Here is a 17,091-nt window from a genome sequence, read left to right as displayed (position 1 = left end):
ACTGTTAACTGTACAATTGTGTTTGGTCCTTAGAGAAAAGAAGGCAAGAAGGGTTTCGCGGCGGAGGGACCCTGTTGCATTTCATACCCGTAGGTGCCGTGGAAGCTGAGGACCCTCAGGTGGCAGTCTTCCGCGGATGCACCGGAGCCAGCCCGGCCGAGCCCGTCCGCCCCGCCCCGCCCCGCCCCGCGGAGCCCGTCCCCGCTTGCTCCGCCCTCTCCTTTCCCATTGGTCTGCCTCCTCTCCCCTGCGCCCAATCGCAGCGCTTAGCGCCAAATTTGAATCGGTGTTATCGTTTGAATCTAGAGGGCGCGGCGGCGGATTTCCGCGCCAGAGCCGCTAACGCCGGGCACCTCCGGGACGTCTCTGGGCAGGGTCAGCGGGCCACCGGCGAGGGCGAAGGCGGGAGGAGCGGGGACTGGGGCCACGGCGAAGGTGGGGGCGGGCCAGGGGACTGAGGCCCGGTCCCTGCAGCGGAGGTGGGCGCGTCGCCGGCCCCTCCCGGTGCGGACTCGGGTTGCTCGTCGACGAGCGGCGGAACCACTGCTGTCGCCCCGGGAGACTCGTCCTGGGTGAGCAGCGGCCGGGGAGCTTCGGGGGCGGGGGCAGCCGGAGGGGCGGAGGCCGCGTGGACCACTCGGGGCTATGCGGCCACCAGCGCCGGAGCGCGGCCTTGGCCTGGCTCGTCCTGGGCTCGCGTGGGGTCTCGGTGGGAACTCCCGGGAGCCAGGAGCCTGGCGGGCGGCGTCCTGGACGCAGGTCTCTGGAGGGCGCTGGGTGGTGGAGGCAGCCCCGGGCCTGGCTGGGGCTTCCACCGGGGTCAGGTAAGGCGTGGGTCGGGGCGGCAGGGGCAGCGGTGAATAGTACACGCGACCCCAGTTGGTCACTTACAAGTAACTTCTTACTCTTTGCTTTAGAATAACCCTCACCCCCTGTGTGCTTTATTTTTGTTATTTTGTCAGTGGCGTGTAGTCAAAGGATTGCTTGTAAGTCGGCTTCAGCAAACCTTTTGATGCCTGACCTTCCGGTACGGATTATAGTCAAAATTCCTGTTTAGAAAATGGGTTCTACAAGACGCCTTGTTACCATTAAAAGGAGCGGGGTCGACGGCCCCCACTTTCCACTGAGCCTTCATACCTGCTTGTTTGGAAGGTGAGCCCTGCCCACCCGCGGACAATTTAGACAATTTAGCTTAAAAAAAAAAACCCTCAATATTACTAACCAGAGATTAACAGACGAGATACACAGCTCCAGGAGTAGGCAGCCCTCGAGTGTGCTCAGGACTTCCTGTGTATTGTCAATGCTACTGGTTGTTTATTATGAAATAGAATTCGAAGACAATGTTTACATAGTTGTGTTTTTTCAGTCAAAGAAAAAATTTTAAATTGATTTGATAAAAATATAACTGGAGAAAAATGTACAGGATTCTCAAATCCTGCTTCACTTCAGACTGTCTCTAGAAAGCCATTGTGTTCATCTGAAATCTCTCCAAACTGGGCATTCCTTGGCTGCTGGGGGATATTATTGAACAAGTGAAGGAAGGAATCTGTGCATGGCTTGTCGGTCTTTTTGGAAAAATGGAAATGGGAAGGAAAGTCCTTCTGGTTGCGTTTTGAGAACTTCTCTTTTGTTGCCTTGGTGTTGGTCCCTGTGTAACAGGCACCATTAATCACACCGCCTCTCCTTTTCTAACATGTGATGGATAAGTTACCCCCCCCGTGGAACCCTGTGTGGTGGAACCCTGACCCCCTTCTGCCCCACACCCCATCCTCCCACCAGCCCCACTCCTGCCACGTTCCACCACACTTCAAGCTCTTTCTCCCCTTGGTGCTTTTAGCCAGTTCGAACTTTCACCTCTGGAATTTCTCTACCCTCCTACGTGACTGATTGCTTTACAACTTTCAGAGACAGGGTCCATGTTACCTGAGAAGGAGCCTTTACTGAGCCCTGCTCTTGTCTTTCCTAACCCCACACATGGTGATGAGGCTGTGGCTTGCCTGTCTCACTACGAAGCTCCCCAAGGACAGGGACTGTCTAGTTAATAATTCTGTACTCGGTGTCTGGTGTGGGGCCTGGCATATGAGAGGTGATCACTATTTAGCACTCTGGCCGTTGTCCAGTCATCACATCAGCTGGGAAATTGAGTTTGGAATCAGTGTGCGGCAGTGGTTATCAACTGAGAGCCGTATTGCTCCCCAGGAACTATTTGGCAAAGTCTGGAGACATTTTTTTCACGTCACAATGTGGGAGGCACACACCACTGGCGTCAGGGAGCAGAGGTCAGGGTTGCTGCCAAACACCCTGCAATGCACAGGACAGCTCCCGCTATAGAGAACTAGCTGGCCCCAGACGTCAGCAGCACCAGGGTTAAGAACCATTGATCTATAGTGTCTCCTGATGGCCGTCTCCTGCCAAACAGATTCTCAGTTCTAATGAGATCGTCTTTTTCTGTCTCTTGCTGGGATGTTCTGATACCTAAAAATCAAATTCTCTTCTTTGGCTTAAAGTAGCTGTTCACTTTCCATAGCTTCCACTCTCTTCAAAAGGAAAAAACAAAAAACATTTTGGTACCAAATAGCAGTAATTCTGTTATCATATTGTAGTGATTAAGTGTATTTTTATGCGAGATTTTATAATCCAGAAACCCACTCGTAAGTGTTTGGTCATGGTACAGGTAGGAAGGGATATTCTTAGACTCCAGAGGTTCGTATTGAGTACAGAGAGGAGGCATACGGTCTGTTCAAACGTGTAAAACCACAGGATGGTAACAGGAACACCAGAGACCCAAAGAGCCTTGCTAAGGGCGTCTTTGATTAGTTTCTGTGTAGGTTTGGGAATTCTTCCTTCAGCTGCTTCCTACTGATGTTAGTTTTCTGTAAAAAGACAGGTTGCATCTAGATAATTTGTAGTTGCTTGTAGATTAGTGTCTGTAATGATAGGAGGCTTGTGACTGTCAGTTAATAGTGTAGTTTATTTATTTATTTTTGGCTGCATTGGGTCTTCGTTGCTGCGCACGGGCTTCCTCTAGCTGCGGCGAGCGGGGGCTGCTCTTCGCTGCTGCACGCGGGCTTCTCATTGCGGTGGCTTCTCTTGTTGCGCAGCACGGGCTCTAGGCGCGCGGGCTTCAGTAGTTGTGCCTCGCGGGCTCTAGAGCGCAGGCTCAGTAGTTGTGGCGCATGGACTTAGTTGCTCCCTGGCATGTGAGATCTTCCCGGACCAGGGCTCAAACCCATGTCCCCTGCATTGGCAGGCGGATTCTTAACCACTGCGCCACGAGGGAAGTCCCAATAATATAGTTTTAAAACAATAAAAAGCTCACAAGTTATGAGCATTTACTGTGTGCCAAGCAAATGACAGACATGAGTAACATTTAATTTTCTGAAGAACACCATGATATGTTTGCCAATGGAGTCCTCTTTGTATATGAAGAAACTGAGACATGGAGAGGTCCTTGCATGAAATAAGAGCACTTTAGGTGTTGATTAAACCTTGAAACATACATAGCATTACCAATAAACATACATAAACCTTTTTTATAGGAAAAAAGAAAAAAGCACAGAGTACAAACGATAAGTATTCTCCAAACTGATGTAAAGTACTCCTTTAGTTGGATCTTATAAGCATAGATATTTTAGTGAAAGGCAATTCAATTTTGTATTCTAATATTTTCCATTATAATTATTTTTAAGTACTCTTAAGTTTTAATGATTTAAAATAGTTGCTTATACAATACTTATAAAAATTGGGGGCAAAATCATTTACATTGCCCAGTTTGTCTTTCCTTTATGTCATTACATTTTCAGATCAATGTCAGGGGCTTCCCAGGTGGCACAGTGGTTGAGAGTCCGTCTGCCAATGCAGGGGACACAGGTTCGTGCCCTGCTGCGGGAAGATCCCACATGCCATGGAGTGGCTGGGCCCGTGGGCCATGGCTGCTGAGCCTGCGCGTCCGGAGACTGTGCTCCGCAACGGGAGAGGCCACAACAGTGATAGGCCCGCGTACCGCAAAAAAAAAAACCAAAAAAACATAGTGTCAGATGCTGTTTTATTTTGAATCACTGATGTAAGTTTTTTAAATTGCAGCAACCTAAAAAAATCTTTATTCTTTTGAATTAAGGAGTATCGAGTGTGACATTCGTATTCAGCTTCCCGTAGTGTCCAAACAACACTGCAAAATTGAAATCAATGGACAGGAGGTGAGCGGGTTTTTGGAAGTCTGTTTTTTAAAACTTTTCACTTTTTATCCATTTATTAGTTTACATGTTTTCCTCTCTGTTCTACTTGTAGGCAATATTGTTTAATTTCAGTTCCACAAATCCAACACGAGTAAATGGATCTACTTTTGATAAACCTGTACAGCTAAAACATGGAGACGTGATAACTGTTGTTGATCGGTCTTTCAGGTAGGTAAGAAATGGGCTAAAAAGAAATAGACCTTCTGATCCACCAAAAACTAGCCTCACAGTCCATCAGTGATCCTTCTGTAATGCGGGTGAATGTCAACATGTTTGAGGTTGCCATTCGCAACACAGTCTTTATCTAAATTCATACGGATCTAGAAGGAATGGCAGGTGAGGTTTATTGTGTGCTCCAGCTCAAAGATTAGAGAGCACGTAACTATGCCAAGGTGGCCAGGCCCCAAAGGAGGTTCATTTGGTTGCAAGTGTTGTGAAACTGCATTCATTTTATTTTTTTTATTTTAAAGTAAAATACACTCATAGAGAAAGTTACAAAACGAGATGTATGACCCAGCTTACCATGAAGTGAGCAGCCTTGTGATAATCGTCCGTCACGGACCGAACTGTGCTCTCCCTAAATTCCCAAGTTGAAGTCCTGACCCCCGCCCCCAGCTCCCCGGAATGTGGCTGTCTTTGGAAATAGGACCTTGAAAGAGATGATTAAGTTAAAATGAGGCCATTAGGCTGGGTCCTAATTCAATCCGAGTGGTGTCCTTATAAGAAGAGGAGATTAGGACACAGAATCCAGGGAAGGAGGTGTTCAGAGTGATGACTGTGCCAAGCGGCAGCAGAGGGCGGCCAGAGCCCAGGAGAGAGGCCCCAAGGAAGCCAACCCTGCCGACACCTTGATCTTGGACTTCCAGCCTCTGGAACTGTGAGAAAATAAATTTCTCTTGTTTAAGCCACCCAGGGTGTGACATTTTGTTATAGAACTAATACACCACCCAAGTCATAAACAGCATTTCCAGAAGTTTCTTTCATGCATCTTCTAATCATTACTTCTTCCCCGCACCAAGTAAACCACTAATGTGGCTTTTCTGATAGCATGAAAGTCTTTAGAGTTCTACTACTAAGCATGCATCTCTAACTGCTATGGTTTTGTCTGCCTTTATCAAACTCCATAAAGTAGTAACTGAGTTCTGCTTTTACGGTTGTGGGATTCATAGCCTGGATTGGGATGGATGGATTCATCCCAGTTTGTTCCTCTCGCTGCTTAAGGATTTCACTGAAATAAGATCCACAGTTACATACACAATTAATTCATTCTGATTGGACATTTGAGTAATTTCCAGTTTCTGAAATGAGTCAGAGCTTGCTTTTTATGATCAGATATGGTTACATTTTTACTAATCTGTCCTGGGTGTTTGGAAAAAATGTGTGTTCCACAGCTGCTACATGGAGTGCTCTATCTGTAGGTCCATCAGATTCTAATTCCTGACTCTAGAATCCTAGTAAAATTTTCCCCTGATTCTTAGTTACCTGGACAGGTAAGCTGAAATCACGCATTGAAGTTTTTTTTTTCTTTTTGTTTTTTACCTTTGTCAGTTTTTTGCGTCCGATATTTTGAGGCCATACTATGGGTTTAAATTAAGAATTATCTCCTCTTGGTGTGGATGAAGCTGTATCATGTATCATTCTGAAATGTCCTGTATGTTTAGTAATGCTTTTTTTTTTTTTGTGCTGGATGCGGGCCTCTCACTGTTGTGGCCTCTCCTGCTGCGGAGCACAGGCTCCAGACGCACAGGCTCAGCGGCCATGGCTCAGAGGCCCAGCCGCTCCGCGGCATGTGGGATCTTCCCAGACCAGGGCACAAACCCGCGTCCCCTGCATCGGCAGGCGGACTCTCAACCACGGCGCCACCAGGGAAGCCCTTAGTAATGCTTTTGATGAGAGATTTCATACTATAGTTTTTTTGTTGTTTTTTTTTAATCACATTGCTTTCAACTTTCATAATCCTTAAGGTTTAGATGACCTTTTGGAACCAGCTGTTAGGTGCACTTTTGTCTATAACTGGTTGATCTTGACGGATTGACCCTTTTATCATTATAAAATGTGCAGTGTCTCTGTGAATAATTTTTATCTTACAGTCTATTTTGTCTGGTATTGGTACAGCCTCTCCACCTCTCTTCTGGTTCCTGTTTGCATGGTATATCTTTTCCCATCATTATCCTTTCATTCTATTTGTGTCTTTGACTCTAAATTGTGTCTCTCGTAGGCAGATGTAGTTGGATCGCTTTTGTCATCCATTCTGCCAATGGAACTCCATTACTGCCTTCATTTGTATTAAATAGATATTTTCTAATTTGAATATCCTGGTCGTTTCTTTTTCTGTGCTTTTTGTGAATTTGCCTTCATTTTTAAAGGGTATTTTTTATTAGATAGAGAAATAAATGTTATTTCTAGGCAGGAAATATTTGATGAGGAATGGAGAGCAGAAGTATGTCCCCCAAATGAGATGCTGCTCAAATTAAGATTAGTTGAGATGACAAAATACCTCCAACAAAGACTAGGACATGGGTCATAGGAAGAAGGGCTTGATTCAGAACTCTGGTACCATGAGAAACAGTTCCAGACGACTGGCTGCTTCAGAGCTTACGTAGATGGCATCTAAATTCGAATCAGGCTGTCTCACTGAGGTACCAGAGTTCAGTATGTGTTATAAAAGTTTCTGTGAATGGATACCTGAGGTCTGTTAGAACAACCATGTCTCTTGCTAAATATCTTTGCATCTTCCTAAAATGTGCCTGTCTTTGTTCAGATACACATGGAGTAAGTGGGAAGCTGAAAATATCATAGTGATCTTAAAGTAGAGCTCTGTGGTTACCTGTGGTGAATGACATCACAGAGTGATAAAGGTGTCAGATGCCACCCAGCTTCTTGGTTGACCTTCCAAGCCATCAGATGATTTCCACGAACAAAAACTAGCAGACACCAGGTTTTGCTCTCTTGTGCATTTGGTTCCAACACAGGAGGTGCTCAGGGAAGTTGTTGAATCTTACAGACTAGTCAGGGTTCCGAAATTTAATCTGGTCCCAACCTCTGACCGTGGTGTTCCAGAAGAAACCAATTTACCTAAGTTTTTAGCATAAAAACACTTTCCTGATTTCTTTCCATGAATAAGGTAATACCTTGAGTAAAACCTGATCTTTGTTCCTTGCTCCTTGGACATTAGTCAGATGTGGAAGTTTTATCATTGGTTACAAATCTTTAATCTGAATATGTGCCTGTCATTCTGTGCACTTCAGGTATGAAAATGAAAGTCATCAGAATGGAAGCAAGTCACCTGCATTTCCAGGACAAAGATGGGAACAGGTGATGGGGGGATATTATGGAACTTTGGGCTCTGATTCTTTTGCATGATGATATGAAGTCATTTATATGCACTTTGACACTGATTTCTCACAAGGGAGAACGACTTACCAGTTATAGTAGGAAAATGTCGCTAAGGTAGTAAAACAAGGTGAACTTAGATATATTAAGATAATTTAAACTATCCTTCCTCTTTTATTCAAAACGAGAGTACTAGGTGTTACACTTTGGGCCCAAAGTCTCCTAAAGTAACTCGCAATATGATTTTGCAAACCTTTGGTTAGGGCAACCCTGACACAGAACTCAGATTCCAGAACCACTCGATCTGGAGGCTCATTTTATGTCCCATTGTACTCATTGGTCTTTATTCATCCAGAATAATCACATCAGAGCTGTAGGTACCAATGATGCTTCCCAGTTTTGACAGACATGACCCACGACACTGGAGGAGAGTTACTGCCCTGTGTCTATCAGTGGAGAAAACGTATTCCAAACGGCCCACCTTATTAAAATGCAGTCTGGGCCCATCCTGGGAGATTTAGCAGGACTTAGAAGGTTCTGGGTTACTCCTGAGACTTCCTATCCTTCTTACTTTTTATGAAGCTACTCAAGCTATTCTCTTCTGACCAGGTTGGAATTCCCTGGCTTAAGAGTCTTAGCCCAGATACTCCTGAAATCAGCAGTGGGCTCTGCATTTGAAGTCCCCTGCTCCTGCCATGTGCCCTTGCTTCCCCAGAGGACTAACTTTAATGTCAACCCTGCTCATCAGCTTTGGGGGAAAGCTAGCTTTTGAGGTATCCCACCCACCAACCAACGCCGCTTCTAACTCGTTAGTAGGTATAAGGAAACCAACCAAAAAGCTGGACTATGGGTTAGAAAAGAGGTCCCAGTGGTCTATGACCTGTTCGTTATCTGGATTGTGATAAAGTAAGTATTGAAGTTGAATGCTTAGAACATGTTGTTTGACAGCGGTTGGGGGCTATTGGATATTGTAGTACAAAAACTATTGAAGTTGAATGCTTAGAACATGTTGTTTGACAGCGGTTGGGGGCTATTGGATATTATAGTACAAAAACTATTGAAGTTGAATGCTTAGAACATGTTGTTTGACAGCGGTTGGGGGCTATTGGATATTGTAGTACAAAACTATTGAAGTTGAATGCTTAGAACATGTTGTTTGACAGCGGTTGGGGGCTATTGGATATTGTAGTACAAAACTATTGAAGTTGAATGCTTAGAACATGTTGTTTGACAGCGGTTGGGGGCTATTGGATATTGTAGTACAAAACTATTGAAGTTGAATGCTTAGAACATGTTGTTTGACAGCGGTTGGGGGCTATTGGATATTGTAGTACAAAACTATTGAAGTTGAATGCTTAGAACATGTTGTTTGACAGCGGTTGGGGGCTATTGGATATTATAGTACAAAAACTATTGAAGTTGAATGCTTAGAACATGTTGTTTGACAGCGGTTGGGGGCTATTGGATATTGTAGTACAAAACTATTGAAGTTGAATGCTTAGAACATGTTGTTTGACAGCGGTTGGGGGCTATTGGATATTATAGTACAAAAACTATTGAAGTTGAATGCTTAGAACATGTTGTTTGACAGCGGTTGGGGGCTATTGGATATTGTAGTACAAAACTATTGAAGTTGAATGCTTAGAACATGTTGTTTGACAGCGGTTGGGGGCTATTGGATATTATAGTACAAAAACTATTGAAGTTGAATGCTTAGAACATGTTGTTTGACAGCGGTTGGGGGCTATTGGATATTATAGTACAAAAACTATTGAAGTTGAATGCTTAGAACATGTTGTTTGACAGCGGTTGGGGGCTACTGGATATTGTAGTACAAAACTATTGAAGTTGAATGCTTAGAACATGTTGTTTGACAGCGGTTGGGGGCTACTGGATATTGTAGTACAAAACCATTGAAGTTGAATGCTTAGAACATGTTGTTTGACAGCGGTTGGGGGCTACTGGATATTGTAGTACAAAACCATTGAAGTTGAATGCTTAGAACATGTTGTTTGACAGCGGTTGGGGGCTACTGGATATTGTAGTACAAAACTATTGAAGTTGAATGCTTAGAACATGTTGTTTGACAGCGGTTGGGGGCTACTGGATATTGTAGTACAAAACTATTGAAGTTGAATGCTTAGAACATGTTGTTTGACAGCGGTTGGGGGCTACTGGATATTGTAGTACAAAACTATTGAAGTTGAATGCTTAGAACATGTTGTTTGACAGCGGTTGGGGGCTACTGGATATTGTAGTACAAAACTATGGGCTTGTGTTTTGCACACAGCTTTAAGTTTTGATTCATTTTTGTTGTTCAGTCATATGATTCCTTTTGTCAACCTCAGATCGGAAGTTAGAAACCGAGCCCTCACATGGGAAGCTTGAGAAGCAGCGTATTCAATACCAAGATATCGGAAATTGATTAAAGAAAGAAGTTAAAGTATTTGCCTTTGGATATATTCTGTGATTTCCACCCCTAATAATTCAGAGGATATTATTTTTCCTCCTTTGAAACAATATTGGACTTTTATATCTTACATCTGTGTTATTCTGTAGTTGTTCCTTACCCTCTAAAAAGCTGCCTGGGAAGGAATGTGAAGGTGGCCCAGCAGGAGGGCTGCACCCCAGCCCCGTGCTCTGAGGGTACAGGGCCTCTGGGTGCATTGTTTTCGCTTTTGCCTTAACTTCTGGGCTTTCAGATAAACCCTTAGTACCTGCCAGCAATGAGCACACATGCTAAGTGGAGCCCCACTTCACCCACGGGCCCTTTAGCCAACTTCTGATAAAACAGTGTAAAGTCAATAATTCTGTGCCCTTGGTAGGTTCCCAGATACTGAGTGGATGATGTTTACTTTTAGCTTTGATTCTTCTTTCATAGAAGTTCAAGGAAGTTATAAAAAGTCACTGCCGTTCAATTTAAGCAATTTTAATCTTCAAGTTTGTTTCTTATTCTATTACTATATTTTTAAAAAATCAGCTGAGAAATGCTTGTGTTATGAGTACCAGCCCAATGTCTTGGGCTCGTTTCTCAAAGTCGCTGAAAGTTCTCTAAGAACAGTTGGGTAGAGAAGGTCATCAAAGGAAGAACATTTTAGTAAATGACTGTCAGTATTTGAAAAGGCATCTAAATTGCTGTTCTTATCTGCCAATTCACAGGAGCCTTCACGTCGGGTCTCAAGATCTAGCTTCCCTTCCAACCTTGGTTAGTAGATTTTTGGTTTTGTCTGGGATCCTGTAAGATCTGTTCTCTATGTAGCTTTGTGGCAAGGAAGGGACAGACATAGGCAGACACGTGAGTTAACTTTTCTCACAAGTGATGTATGGGTGCCATATGCTTGTTGGAGGGTCCATGTAGAGACGAACTGTCATGCTCAGTTGTTGCCCCTAATTCTGAGCAGATTGATAGCATTGGATGTCTCCTGTTGGTTATAGGAGGTATAGGAGGCTAAAGTGATTTATTTATTTTCATCATGGAACTAGTACCAGAACACCATTAGAATACATTTTGGACATTAAGAAATTTGTAGGCTAAGTGGAAAGCTAGGTTTTTAAGACAATTTGAAATAATTTAAAAATGTGAATATTGCCCATGTTAATCATTGAGAAAATCTCGAATTTCTGCTTCCTATTTCATAGCTCATTGTCAAGATGGAAAAGTTCAAGATTCCAGTGCCCGTTCAAAATTCACGGAAGACGCTGCTTCCGGAAGGCCTGTGGTGCATGGGAAGAATGTCACAGGAGCTGGTATTGTCTCAGGTGGCTCAGAAGATCCTGTTGCTGGGAAGACACCTAACAGCGTTCATTCCTCAGAACGTCCTGGAGATAACGGCAGAAATGCAACAGCTCCCACTGCTGGGGATTCTCAAGAAGGTTCCGGTGTAAGATTCGGGATCAGTAATGGAGAACTGAAGGCTTTTTCCTCTAGAAAGTGTCTTAAGGAGAGTGACCAAAATGAGTCTCCCTTTAGGAAGCTTTATGAGTCAATGAAGGTGGAGTTAGATGTGAAATCAGGAAAAGTCAATGTTCTTCAGAATCGCAGAAAATCAGGATCACAGAGTCATTGCACACCAGAAAAAGAAAGCACTGGTGGTTTACAGAGCGAGACTCTGGTCTCACTTAAATCCAGACCCAAATCGGGCCAAAGCCCCCAAATTAAGGCAGACCCTGCTTCAGGAGAACAAGGAAGTAGCCAGACTGAGGGGAAGAGGAGTGATGAGCCATTTCAGACGCCCAAGGAGACCAGGAGTCCCAGCAGCCTCTGCACAGAGATAGAGACGCTGCAAACCACGACCCCCGAACCATATTCACAACAAAGTCCCTCACGGAGTGGGCGGAGTAAAGACCTGAGTGTTGTCAATGGTGGTGCGTCCCTGAACCTCGATCAAAGTGAAGGCTCCAGGGCAGATATTAAAACGTTTCCTCCTCGGAAGTTCTTACCTAGTATTCAAACGCCCGTTAAAGTTGAGAGTTTTGGAAATACACCAGAAAAACTTTGCCCCGGAAAGAGGAAGAGGAATCCTACAAATGTTGACGATCTGACAACAGAAACAGAGATTCTGCATCAGACAATTTCAGCTCCATTGGTCCCTCAAGTTGAAAGGAAGATTCAAAGCGATTTTCTCAACAAGCCTGAGACGCTGGGCATGGCAGCGGATCCGGTGAGCCCTGGGTCACCCGGTCTTAGCTCGGCTGATGGCAGCAGCTTCGGCGATTCCACGAGTAAGTTTATTTAACTGTAAATTTATCCCCCCCTAAGTTTACTCCTGCCTTATGTCTAGGTATGAATTAGTGGGACCTTCCTTCATTCACGAATGATTAGCTCTGTGAGGCACATAAAGGCCCATATTCATCATCTACTCATAGATTTGCATGAGGACCCAGATAACCAACCAACCAGAGCAGTGCTGGTTATTAGGGGAGAATTAGCAGGGGTCTAAGGAGATAAGCTGGTCCAAAAGCATATCTGATTCTTCTGTCTACCACAGAACAAAGGAGAATAAGCATAAGCATAATTGCTTTTCACAGGAGTTTAATTCTGAACTATAAGCTCTTTTATCCTATGAGTTTGATCCTCTAGAATAAGTCAGTGGAAATCCCTTGGAAATCTTTTCATGTGGGGTGGCTCTTAAAACACACCTGCCCCATCCCCATGGGTCTACGTGCCAGGTGTTCTTCTACGTGCCTTTCAGACACTCATTTCCCATCCTCTCTTCTGGCAGCAGGAGGGCCCACGGGACAGGAGTTTTGTTATCTTCCTTTTGCAAATGGGGAAACCAGTAACCTAATGGCACCCCATGGGTGGCAGAGATGTGACCCGTGGAGCAGGCGTGGTAGCTCCAGGGCCTCCCACGCTCCTCGGGGGCCCCCAGGTGTTCTGATGCTGTGCCCTGCCGTCAGCTCTGCTTCTGCAGGGAGCCCCCAGGGCAGGGGTGTGCGGCTCTGAAAGCAGACCCACGCACATCAGTCACGGAGTCCCCACAAGTCTTACAAACGGGTCGCCTCACTCAGGCAAGGGTTTATGTTGACAAGTGGTTCACAAAGATGGATAGTGGGGCTTGGGACGCGTGAATTGCCCATCTGTCAATATCACCAGGAGAGGTTTCCAGCTCGAATTCTACTCGCTGGGTAGGTCTGAGACCCAAGTGTGGGTCTCTTGGAAAAGCTTTCTCAGGCCACTGCTGAAGCCTCATCCCCTTCATCCCCCTGCTCCGAAGTGGGAGCCACTGCTCCAGGCCACTCCCTTTATTAAGCTCTGTCCGCATAGGACTTGTCAATGTTTAAAGAAAGTCCTTGTCCTGTCAGGTTGGGACTTGGCATTTAGTGGTTTGTCCTGGATCTTCCCTGAGCTCTTGAAGCAGCATCACCTTCGTCAACATCACAAGAGAGTAAAGGTGTGTGAGGTGCCAGGTTTCAGTGAATTTACAGTAAGTTTGTCTTCAATGGTAAATGGAAACAAGTCACACCTATGGTACTGTTCTCCTTTGCCCTCTCCACGTCTGTACCCGTTCCTCTAGATAAGATGGATGGGGTGTCCCTGAAGAGGAGGCGGGTCTCCTTTGGTGGTCGCCTGAGACCTGAATTATTCGATGAAAACTTACCTCCCAACACACCTCTCAAAAGAGGAGAGACACCAAAGCAAAGAAGGTCTCTGGTCACCCACACGCCAACCGTCCTGAAGAAAATCATCAAGGTGAGTTTACCCACTGGTCCCCGCTTCGGATCTGATGATAGCACACATCCTTGGTCCATATTCTTTCCAACCCCTCACACTAGTAGAATGACAATGAACACCTTTTTCTTTCTAATAACAAAGTAAAAATATAAAAGTCTCTGTGAGAGCTCATTCATGTGGGTGTTGGGAACTGAGCACCTGGGTTCCTAACCATGGCCCGAGGGTGACTGAGCACAGGTGGGTCCTCAGGACTTTCCTTCTCTGCAGAGGCCTCCTGCTGACCACACTTGCAGGACCAGGTGGTCATGCTAGGGTTATAGTCAATACATTTGGAAAGAATCTGGAGGCATCACGACACAGAACCGTAAGGTTCTGGTGTTTTTCCCTTTTAGAATTACAAGGTGAAAAGAAAAATCTTGGATGGCAGCACACCCATGATTTTCATCATCAGCTCTTTACAATTTTCATCACCTACCCTAGGCTGTGACCTTAGATCTCTAGAAAGGTGTTGGCCCACAGCTCGCCTTCATCAGAGGGCCTGGGAAGCCTTTAATTTCCTTTCACACTAACAGACGTGTGAAGTATGTCTCCTTTCCTTCCCTTTTATATGGGCTCCCGGAAGTGAGTGGCTGTCTTTCCATGCAGATCAAAGGTGGTTAAATTCCCATGGACGGTGTTTCCTTGGACTTAGATAAGAGCCTCACTCATGAGGAAGTTCCTTTCATCTTTCCACCTGAAATACCCCAATTAAGATTTGTTCGGTGCTTTCTTCCCTCCCCCCGCCACTTTTTTTTTTTTTTTTTTTTAAGTGAGAGACGTAGACTCCCATCTCTACCATATACTTGACAGACACTGGTTGAAACGTTTGGTGCTTCCAGATTTAAACAGTTTGGGATTGACACGTACACACGGCTATATTTAAAATAGATAACCAACAAGGACCTGCTGTATAGCACAGGGAACTCTGTTCAATATTCTGTAATAACCTAAATGGGAAAAGAATTTGAAAAAGAATAGATACATGTATATGTATAACTGAATCACTTTGCTGTACACCTGACACTAACACAACATCGTTAATCACCTATACTCCAATATAAAATAAATAGAAAGCCTGGTGGTGCTGAACTCTCTTAGCTTTTGCTTGTCTTTAAAGCTTTTGATTTCTCTGTCGAATCCAGATAAGATCCTTGCCAAGTAGAGTAATCTTGGTTTTAGTTTCTTCCCTTTCATCACTTTAAATATATCATGCCACTCCCTTCTGGCTTGCAGAGTTTCTGCTGAGAAATCAGCTGTTAACCTTATGGGAGTTCCCTTGTATGTTATTTGTCGTTTTTCCCTTGTTGCTTTCAGTAATTTTTCTTTGTCTTTAATTTTTGCCAGTTTGATTACTATGTGTCTCTGTGTGTTTCTCCTTGGGTTTATCCTGTATGGGACTCTGCTTCCTGGACTTGGGTGGCTATTTCCTTTCCATGTTAGGGAAGTTTTCGACTATAATTTCTTCAAATATTTTCTCTGTTCCTTTCTCTCTCTCTTCTCCTTCTGGGACCCCTATAGTGCAAATGTTGTTGTGTTTAATGTTGTCCCGTTTAATGCTGTCCCAGAGGTCTCTTAGGCTGTCTTCATTTCTTTTCATATTTTCTTCTTTATTCTGCTCTGCAGCAGTGAATTCCACCATTCTGTCTTCCAGGTCACTTATCTGTTCTTCTGCCTCAGTTATTCTGCTATTGATTCCTTCAAGTGTATTTTTCATTTCAGTTATTGTATTGTTCATCTCTGTTTGTTTGTTCTTTAATTCTTCTAGGTCTTTGTTAAATATTTCTTGTATCTTCTCAATCTTTGCCTCCATTCTTTTTCCCAGGTCCTGGATCATCTTCACTATCATTATTCTGAATTCCTTTTCTGGAAGGTTGCCTATCTCCACTTCACTTAGTTGTTTTCCTGGGGTTTTATCTTGTTCCTTCATCTGGTACGTAGCCCTCTGCCTTTTCATCTTGTCTCTCTTTCTGTGAATGTGGTTTTAGTTCCACAGGCTGCAGGATGGTAGTTCTTCTTGCTTCTGCTGTCTGCCTTCTGGTGGATGAGGCTATCTGAGAGGCTTGTGCAAGCTTCCTGATGGAAGGGACTGGTGGTGGGTAGATCTGACTGTTGCTCTGGTGGGCAGAGCTCAGTAAAACTTTAATCCGATTGTCTGCTGATGGGTGGGGCTGGGTTCCCTCCCTGCTGGTTGTTTGGCCTGAGGCGACCCAACACTGGAGCCTACCCGGCTCTTTGGTGCGGCTAATAGGGGACTCTGGGAGGGCTCACGCCAAGGAGTACTTCGCAGAACTTCTGCTCCCAGTGTCCTTGTCCCTTGGTGAACCACAGCCACCCCCCCACCCCCCTCTGCAGGAGACCCTCCAACACCAGCAGGTAGGTCTGGTTCAGTCTCCTATGGGGTCACTGCTCCTTCCCCTGGGTCCCGATGCACACAGTACTTTGTGTGTGCCCTCTAAGAGTGGAGTCTCTGTTTCCCCCAGTCCTGTTGAAGTCCTGCAATCAACTCCTGCTAGCCTTCAAAGTCTGATTCTCTGGGAATTCCTCCTCCCGTTGCTGGACCCTCAGGTTGGGAAGCCTGATGTGGGGCTCAGAACCTTCACTCCAGTTGGTGGACTTCTGTGGTATTAGTGTTGTCCAGTTTGTGAGTCACCCACCCAGCGGTTATGGGATTTGATTTTATTGTGATTGCGCCCCTCCTACCGTCTCACTGTGGCTTCTCCTTTGTCTTTGGATGTGGGGTGTCTTTTTTGGTGAGTTCCAGTATCTTCCTGTCGATGATTGTTCAGCAGTTAGTTGTGATTCCAGTGCTCGCACAAGAGGGATTGAGCACACTTCCTACTCCGTCATCTTGAGCCTACAGAGAAGTTATATTTGTGGTGAGGTTTCTTATATTTGTGGTGAGGTTTCTTACGCACATTTAAATCTTGTCAGGAGCAGCCTCAGCCGTCAGGGAAAGAAGATTCTTCAGAAGTCTGTCTGGAGGCGACTGCACAGGATGCGTTTGTGAGGCCTCCAGCTCCTAACGTTGCTCCCGCTTCTCCAGATGCGCCCGGCCGATGCCGTAGCTTATCCAAGGTGTCTTCCATCTCCAGCGACAGCAAATCTCCACATCAGACAGATATTCCCAAGAGAGGACGGAGAAAAAGTAGCAACCTGCCCTCCAAGAGAGCTTCCGTGGATCGAAGCCAGCATGGCATCTTACAGATGATTTATTCCAAGAGAAGGAGTGGCGCTTCTGAGGCCAATTTAGTTGGTTAGTGTTTATCAGCAGATAGGTTTCAAGGTTGATTTTCTCGTTAGTGCCGGTTT

At 45.0% G+C, this 17,091-nt stretch overlaps 1 protein-coding gene across 6 annotated transcripts in view; it reads left to right on the top strand.

Moving 5' to 3' along the window:
- Positions 1 to 343: 343 nt before the first annotated feature.
- MKI67 (marker of proliferation Ki-67) overlaps positions 344 to 17,091 on the top strand; it is a 29,797-nt gene continuing 13,049 nt past the window's right edge. For 2 of the 6 annotated variants that reach the window (XM_049696743.1, XM_049696740.1), the window contains exons 1-9: positions 344 to 572; positions 963 to 1,152; positions 4,118 to 4,196; positions 4,288 to 4,403; positions 7,484 to 7,550; positions 10,728 to 10,773; positions 11,220 to 12,290; positions 13,586 to 13,761; positions 16,714 to 17,035. In XM_049696743.1, coding sequence (XP_049552700.1) covers positions 1,061 to 1,152; positions 4,118 to 4,196; positions 4,288 to 4,403; positions 7,484 to 7,550; positions 10,728 to 10,773; positions 11,220 to 12,290; positions 13,586 to 13,761; positions 16,714 to 17,035 — 1,969 coding nt within the window. In that variant the 5' untranslated portion in view covers positions 344 to 572; positions 963 to 1,060. Of the gene's footprint in view, positions 573 to 698; positions 825 to 962; positions 1,153 to 4,117; positions 4,197 to 4,287; positions 4,404 to 7,483; positions 7,551 to 10,727; positions 10,774 to 11,219; positions 12,291 to 13,585; positions 13,762 to 16,713; positions 17,036 to 17,091 lie in introns of those variants that run through there. The other 4 variants (XM_049696742.1, XM_049696744.1, XM_049696745.1 and 1 more) reach the window with 4 other exon arrangements.

This window comes from Orcinus orca, chromosome 14 (assembly GCF_937001465.1).
Source record: "Orcinus orca chromosome 14, mOrcOrc1.1, whole genome shotgun sequence".
In the NCBI taxonomy this organism is placed as follows: Eukaryota; Metazoa; Chordata; class Mammalia; order Artiodactyla; family Delphinidae; genus Orcinus; species Orcinus orca.
Note: the sequence above shows the minus strand (reverse complement) of the source record. Positions and strands in the feature narration are given on the sequence as shown.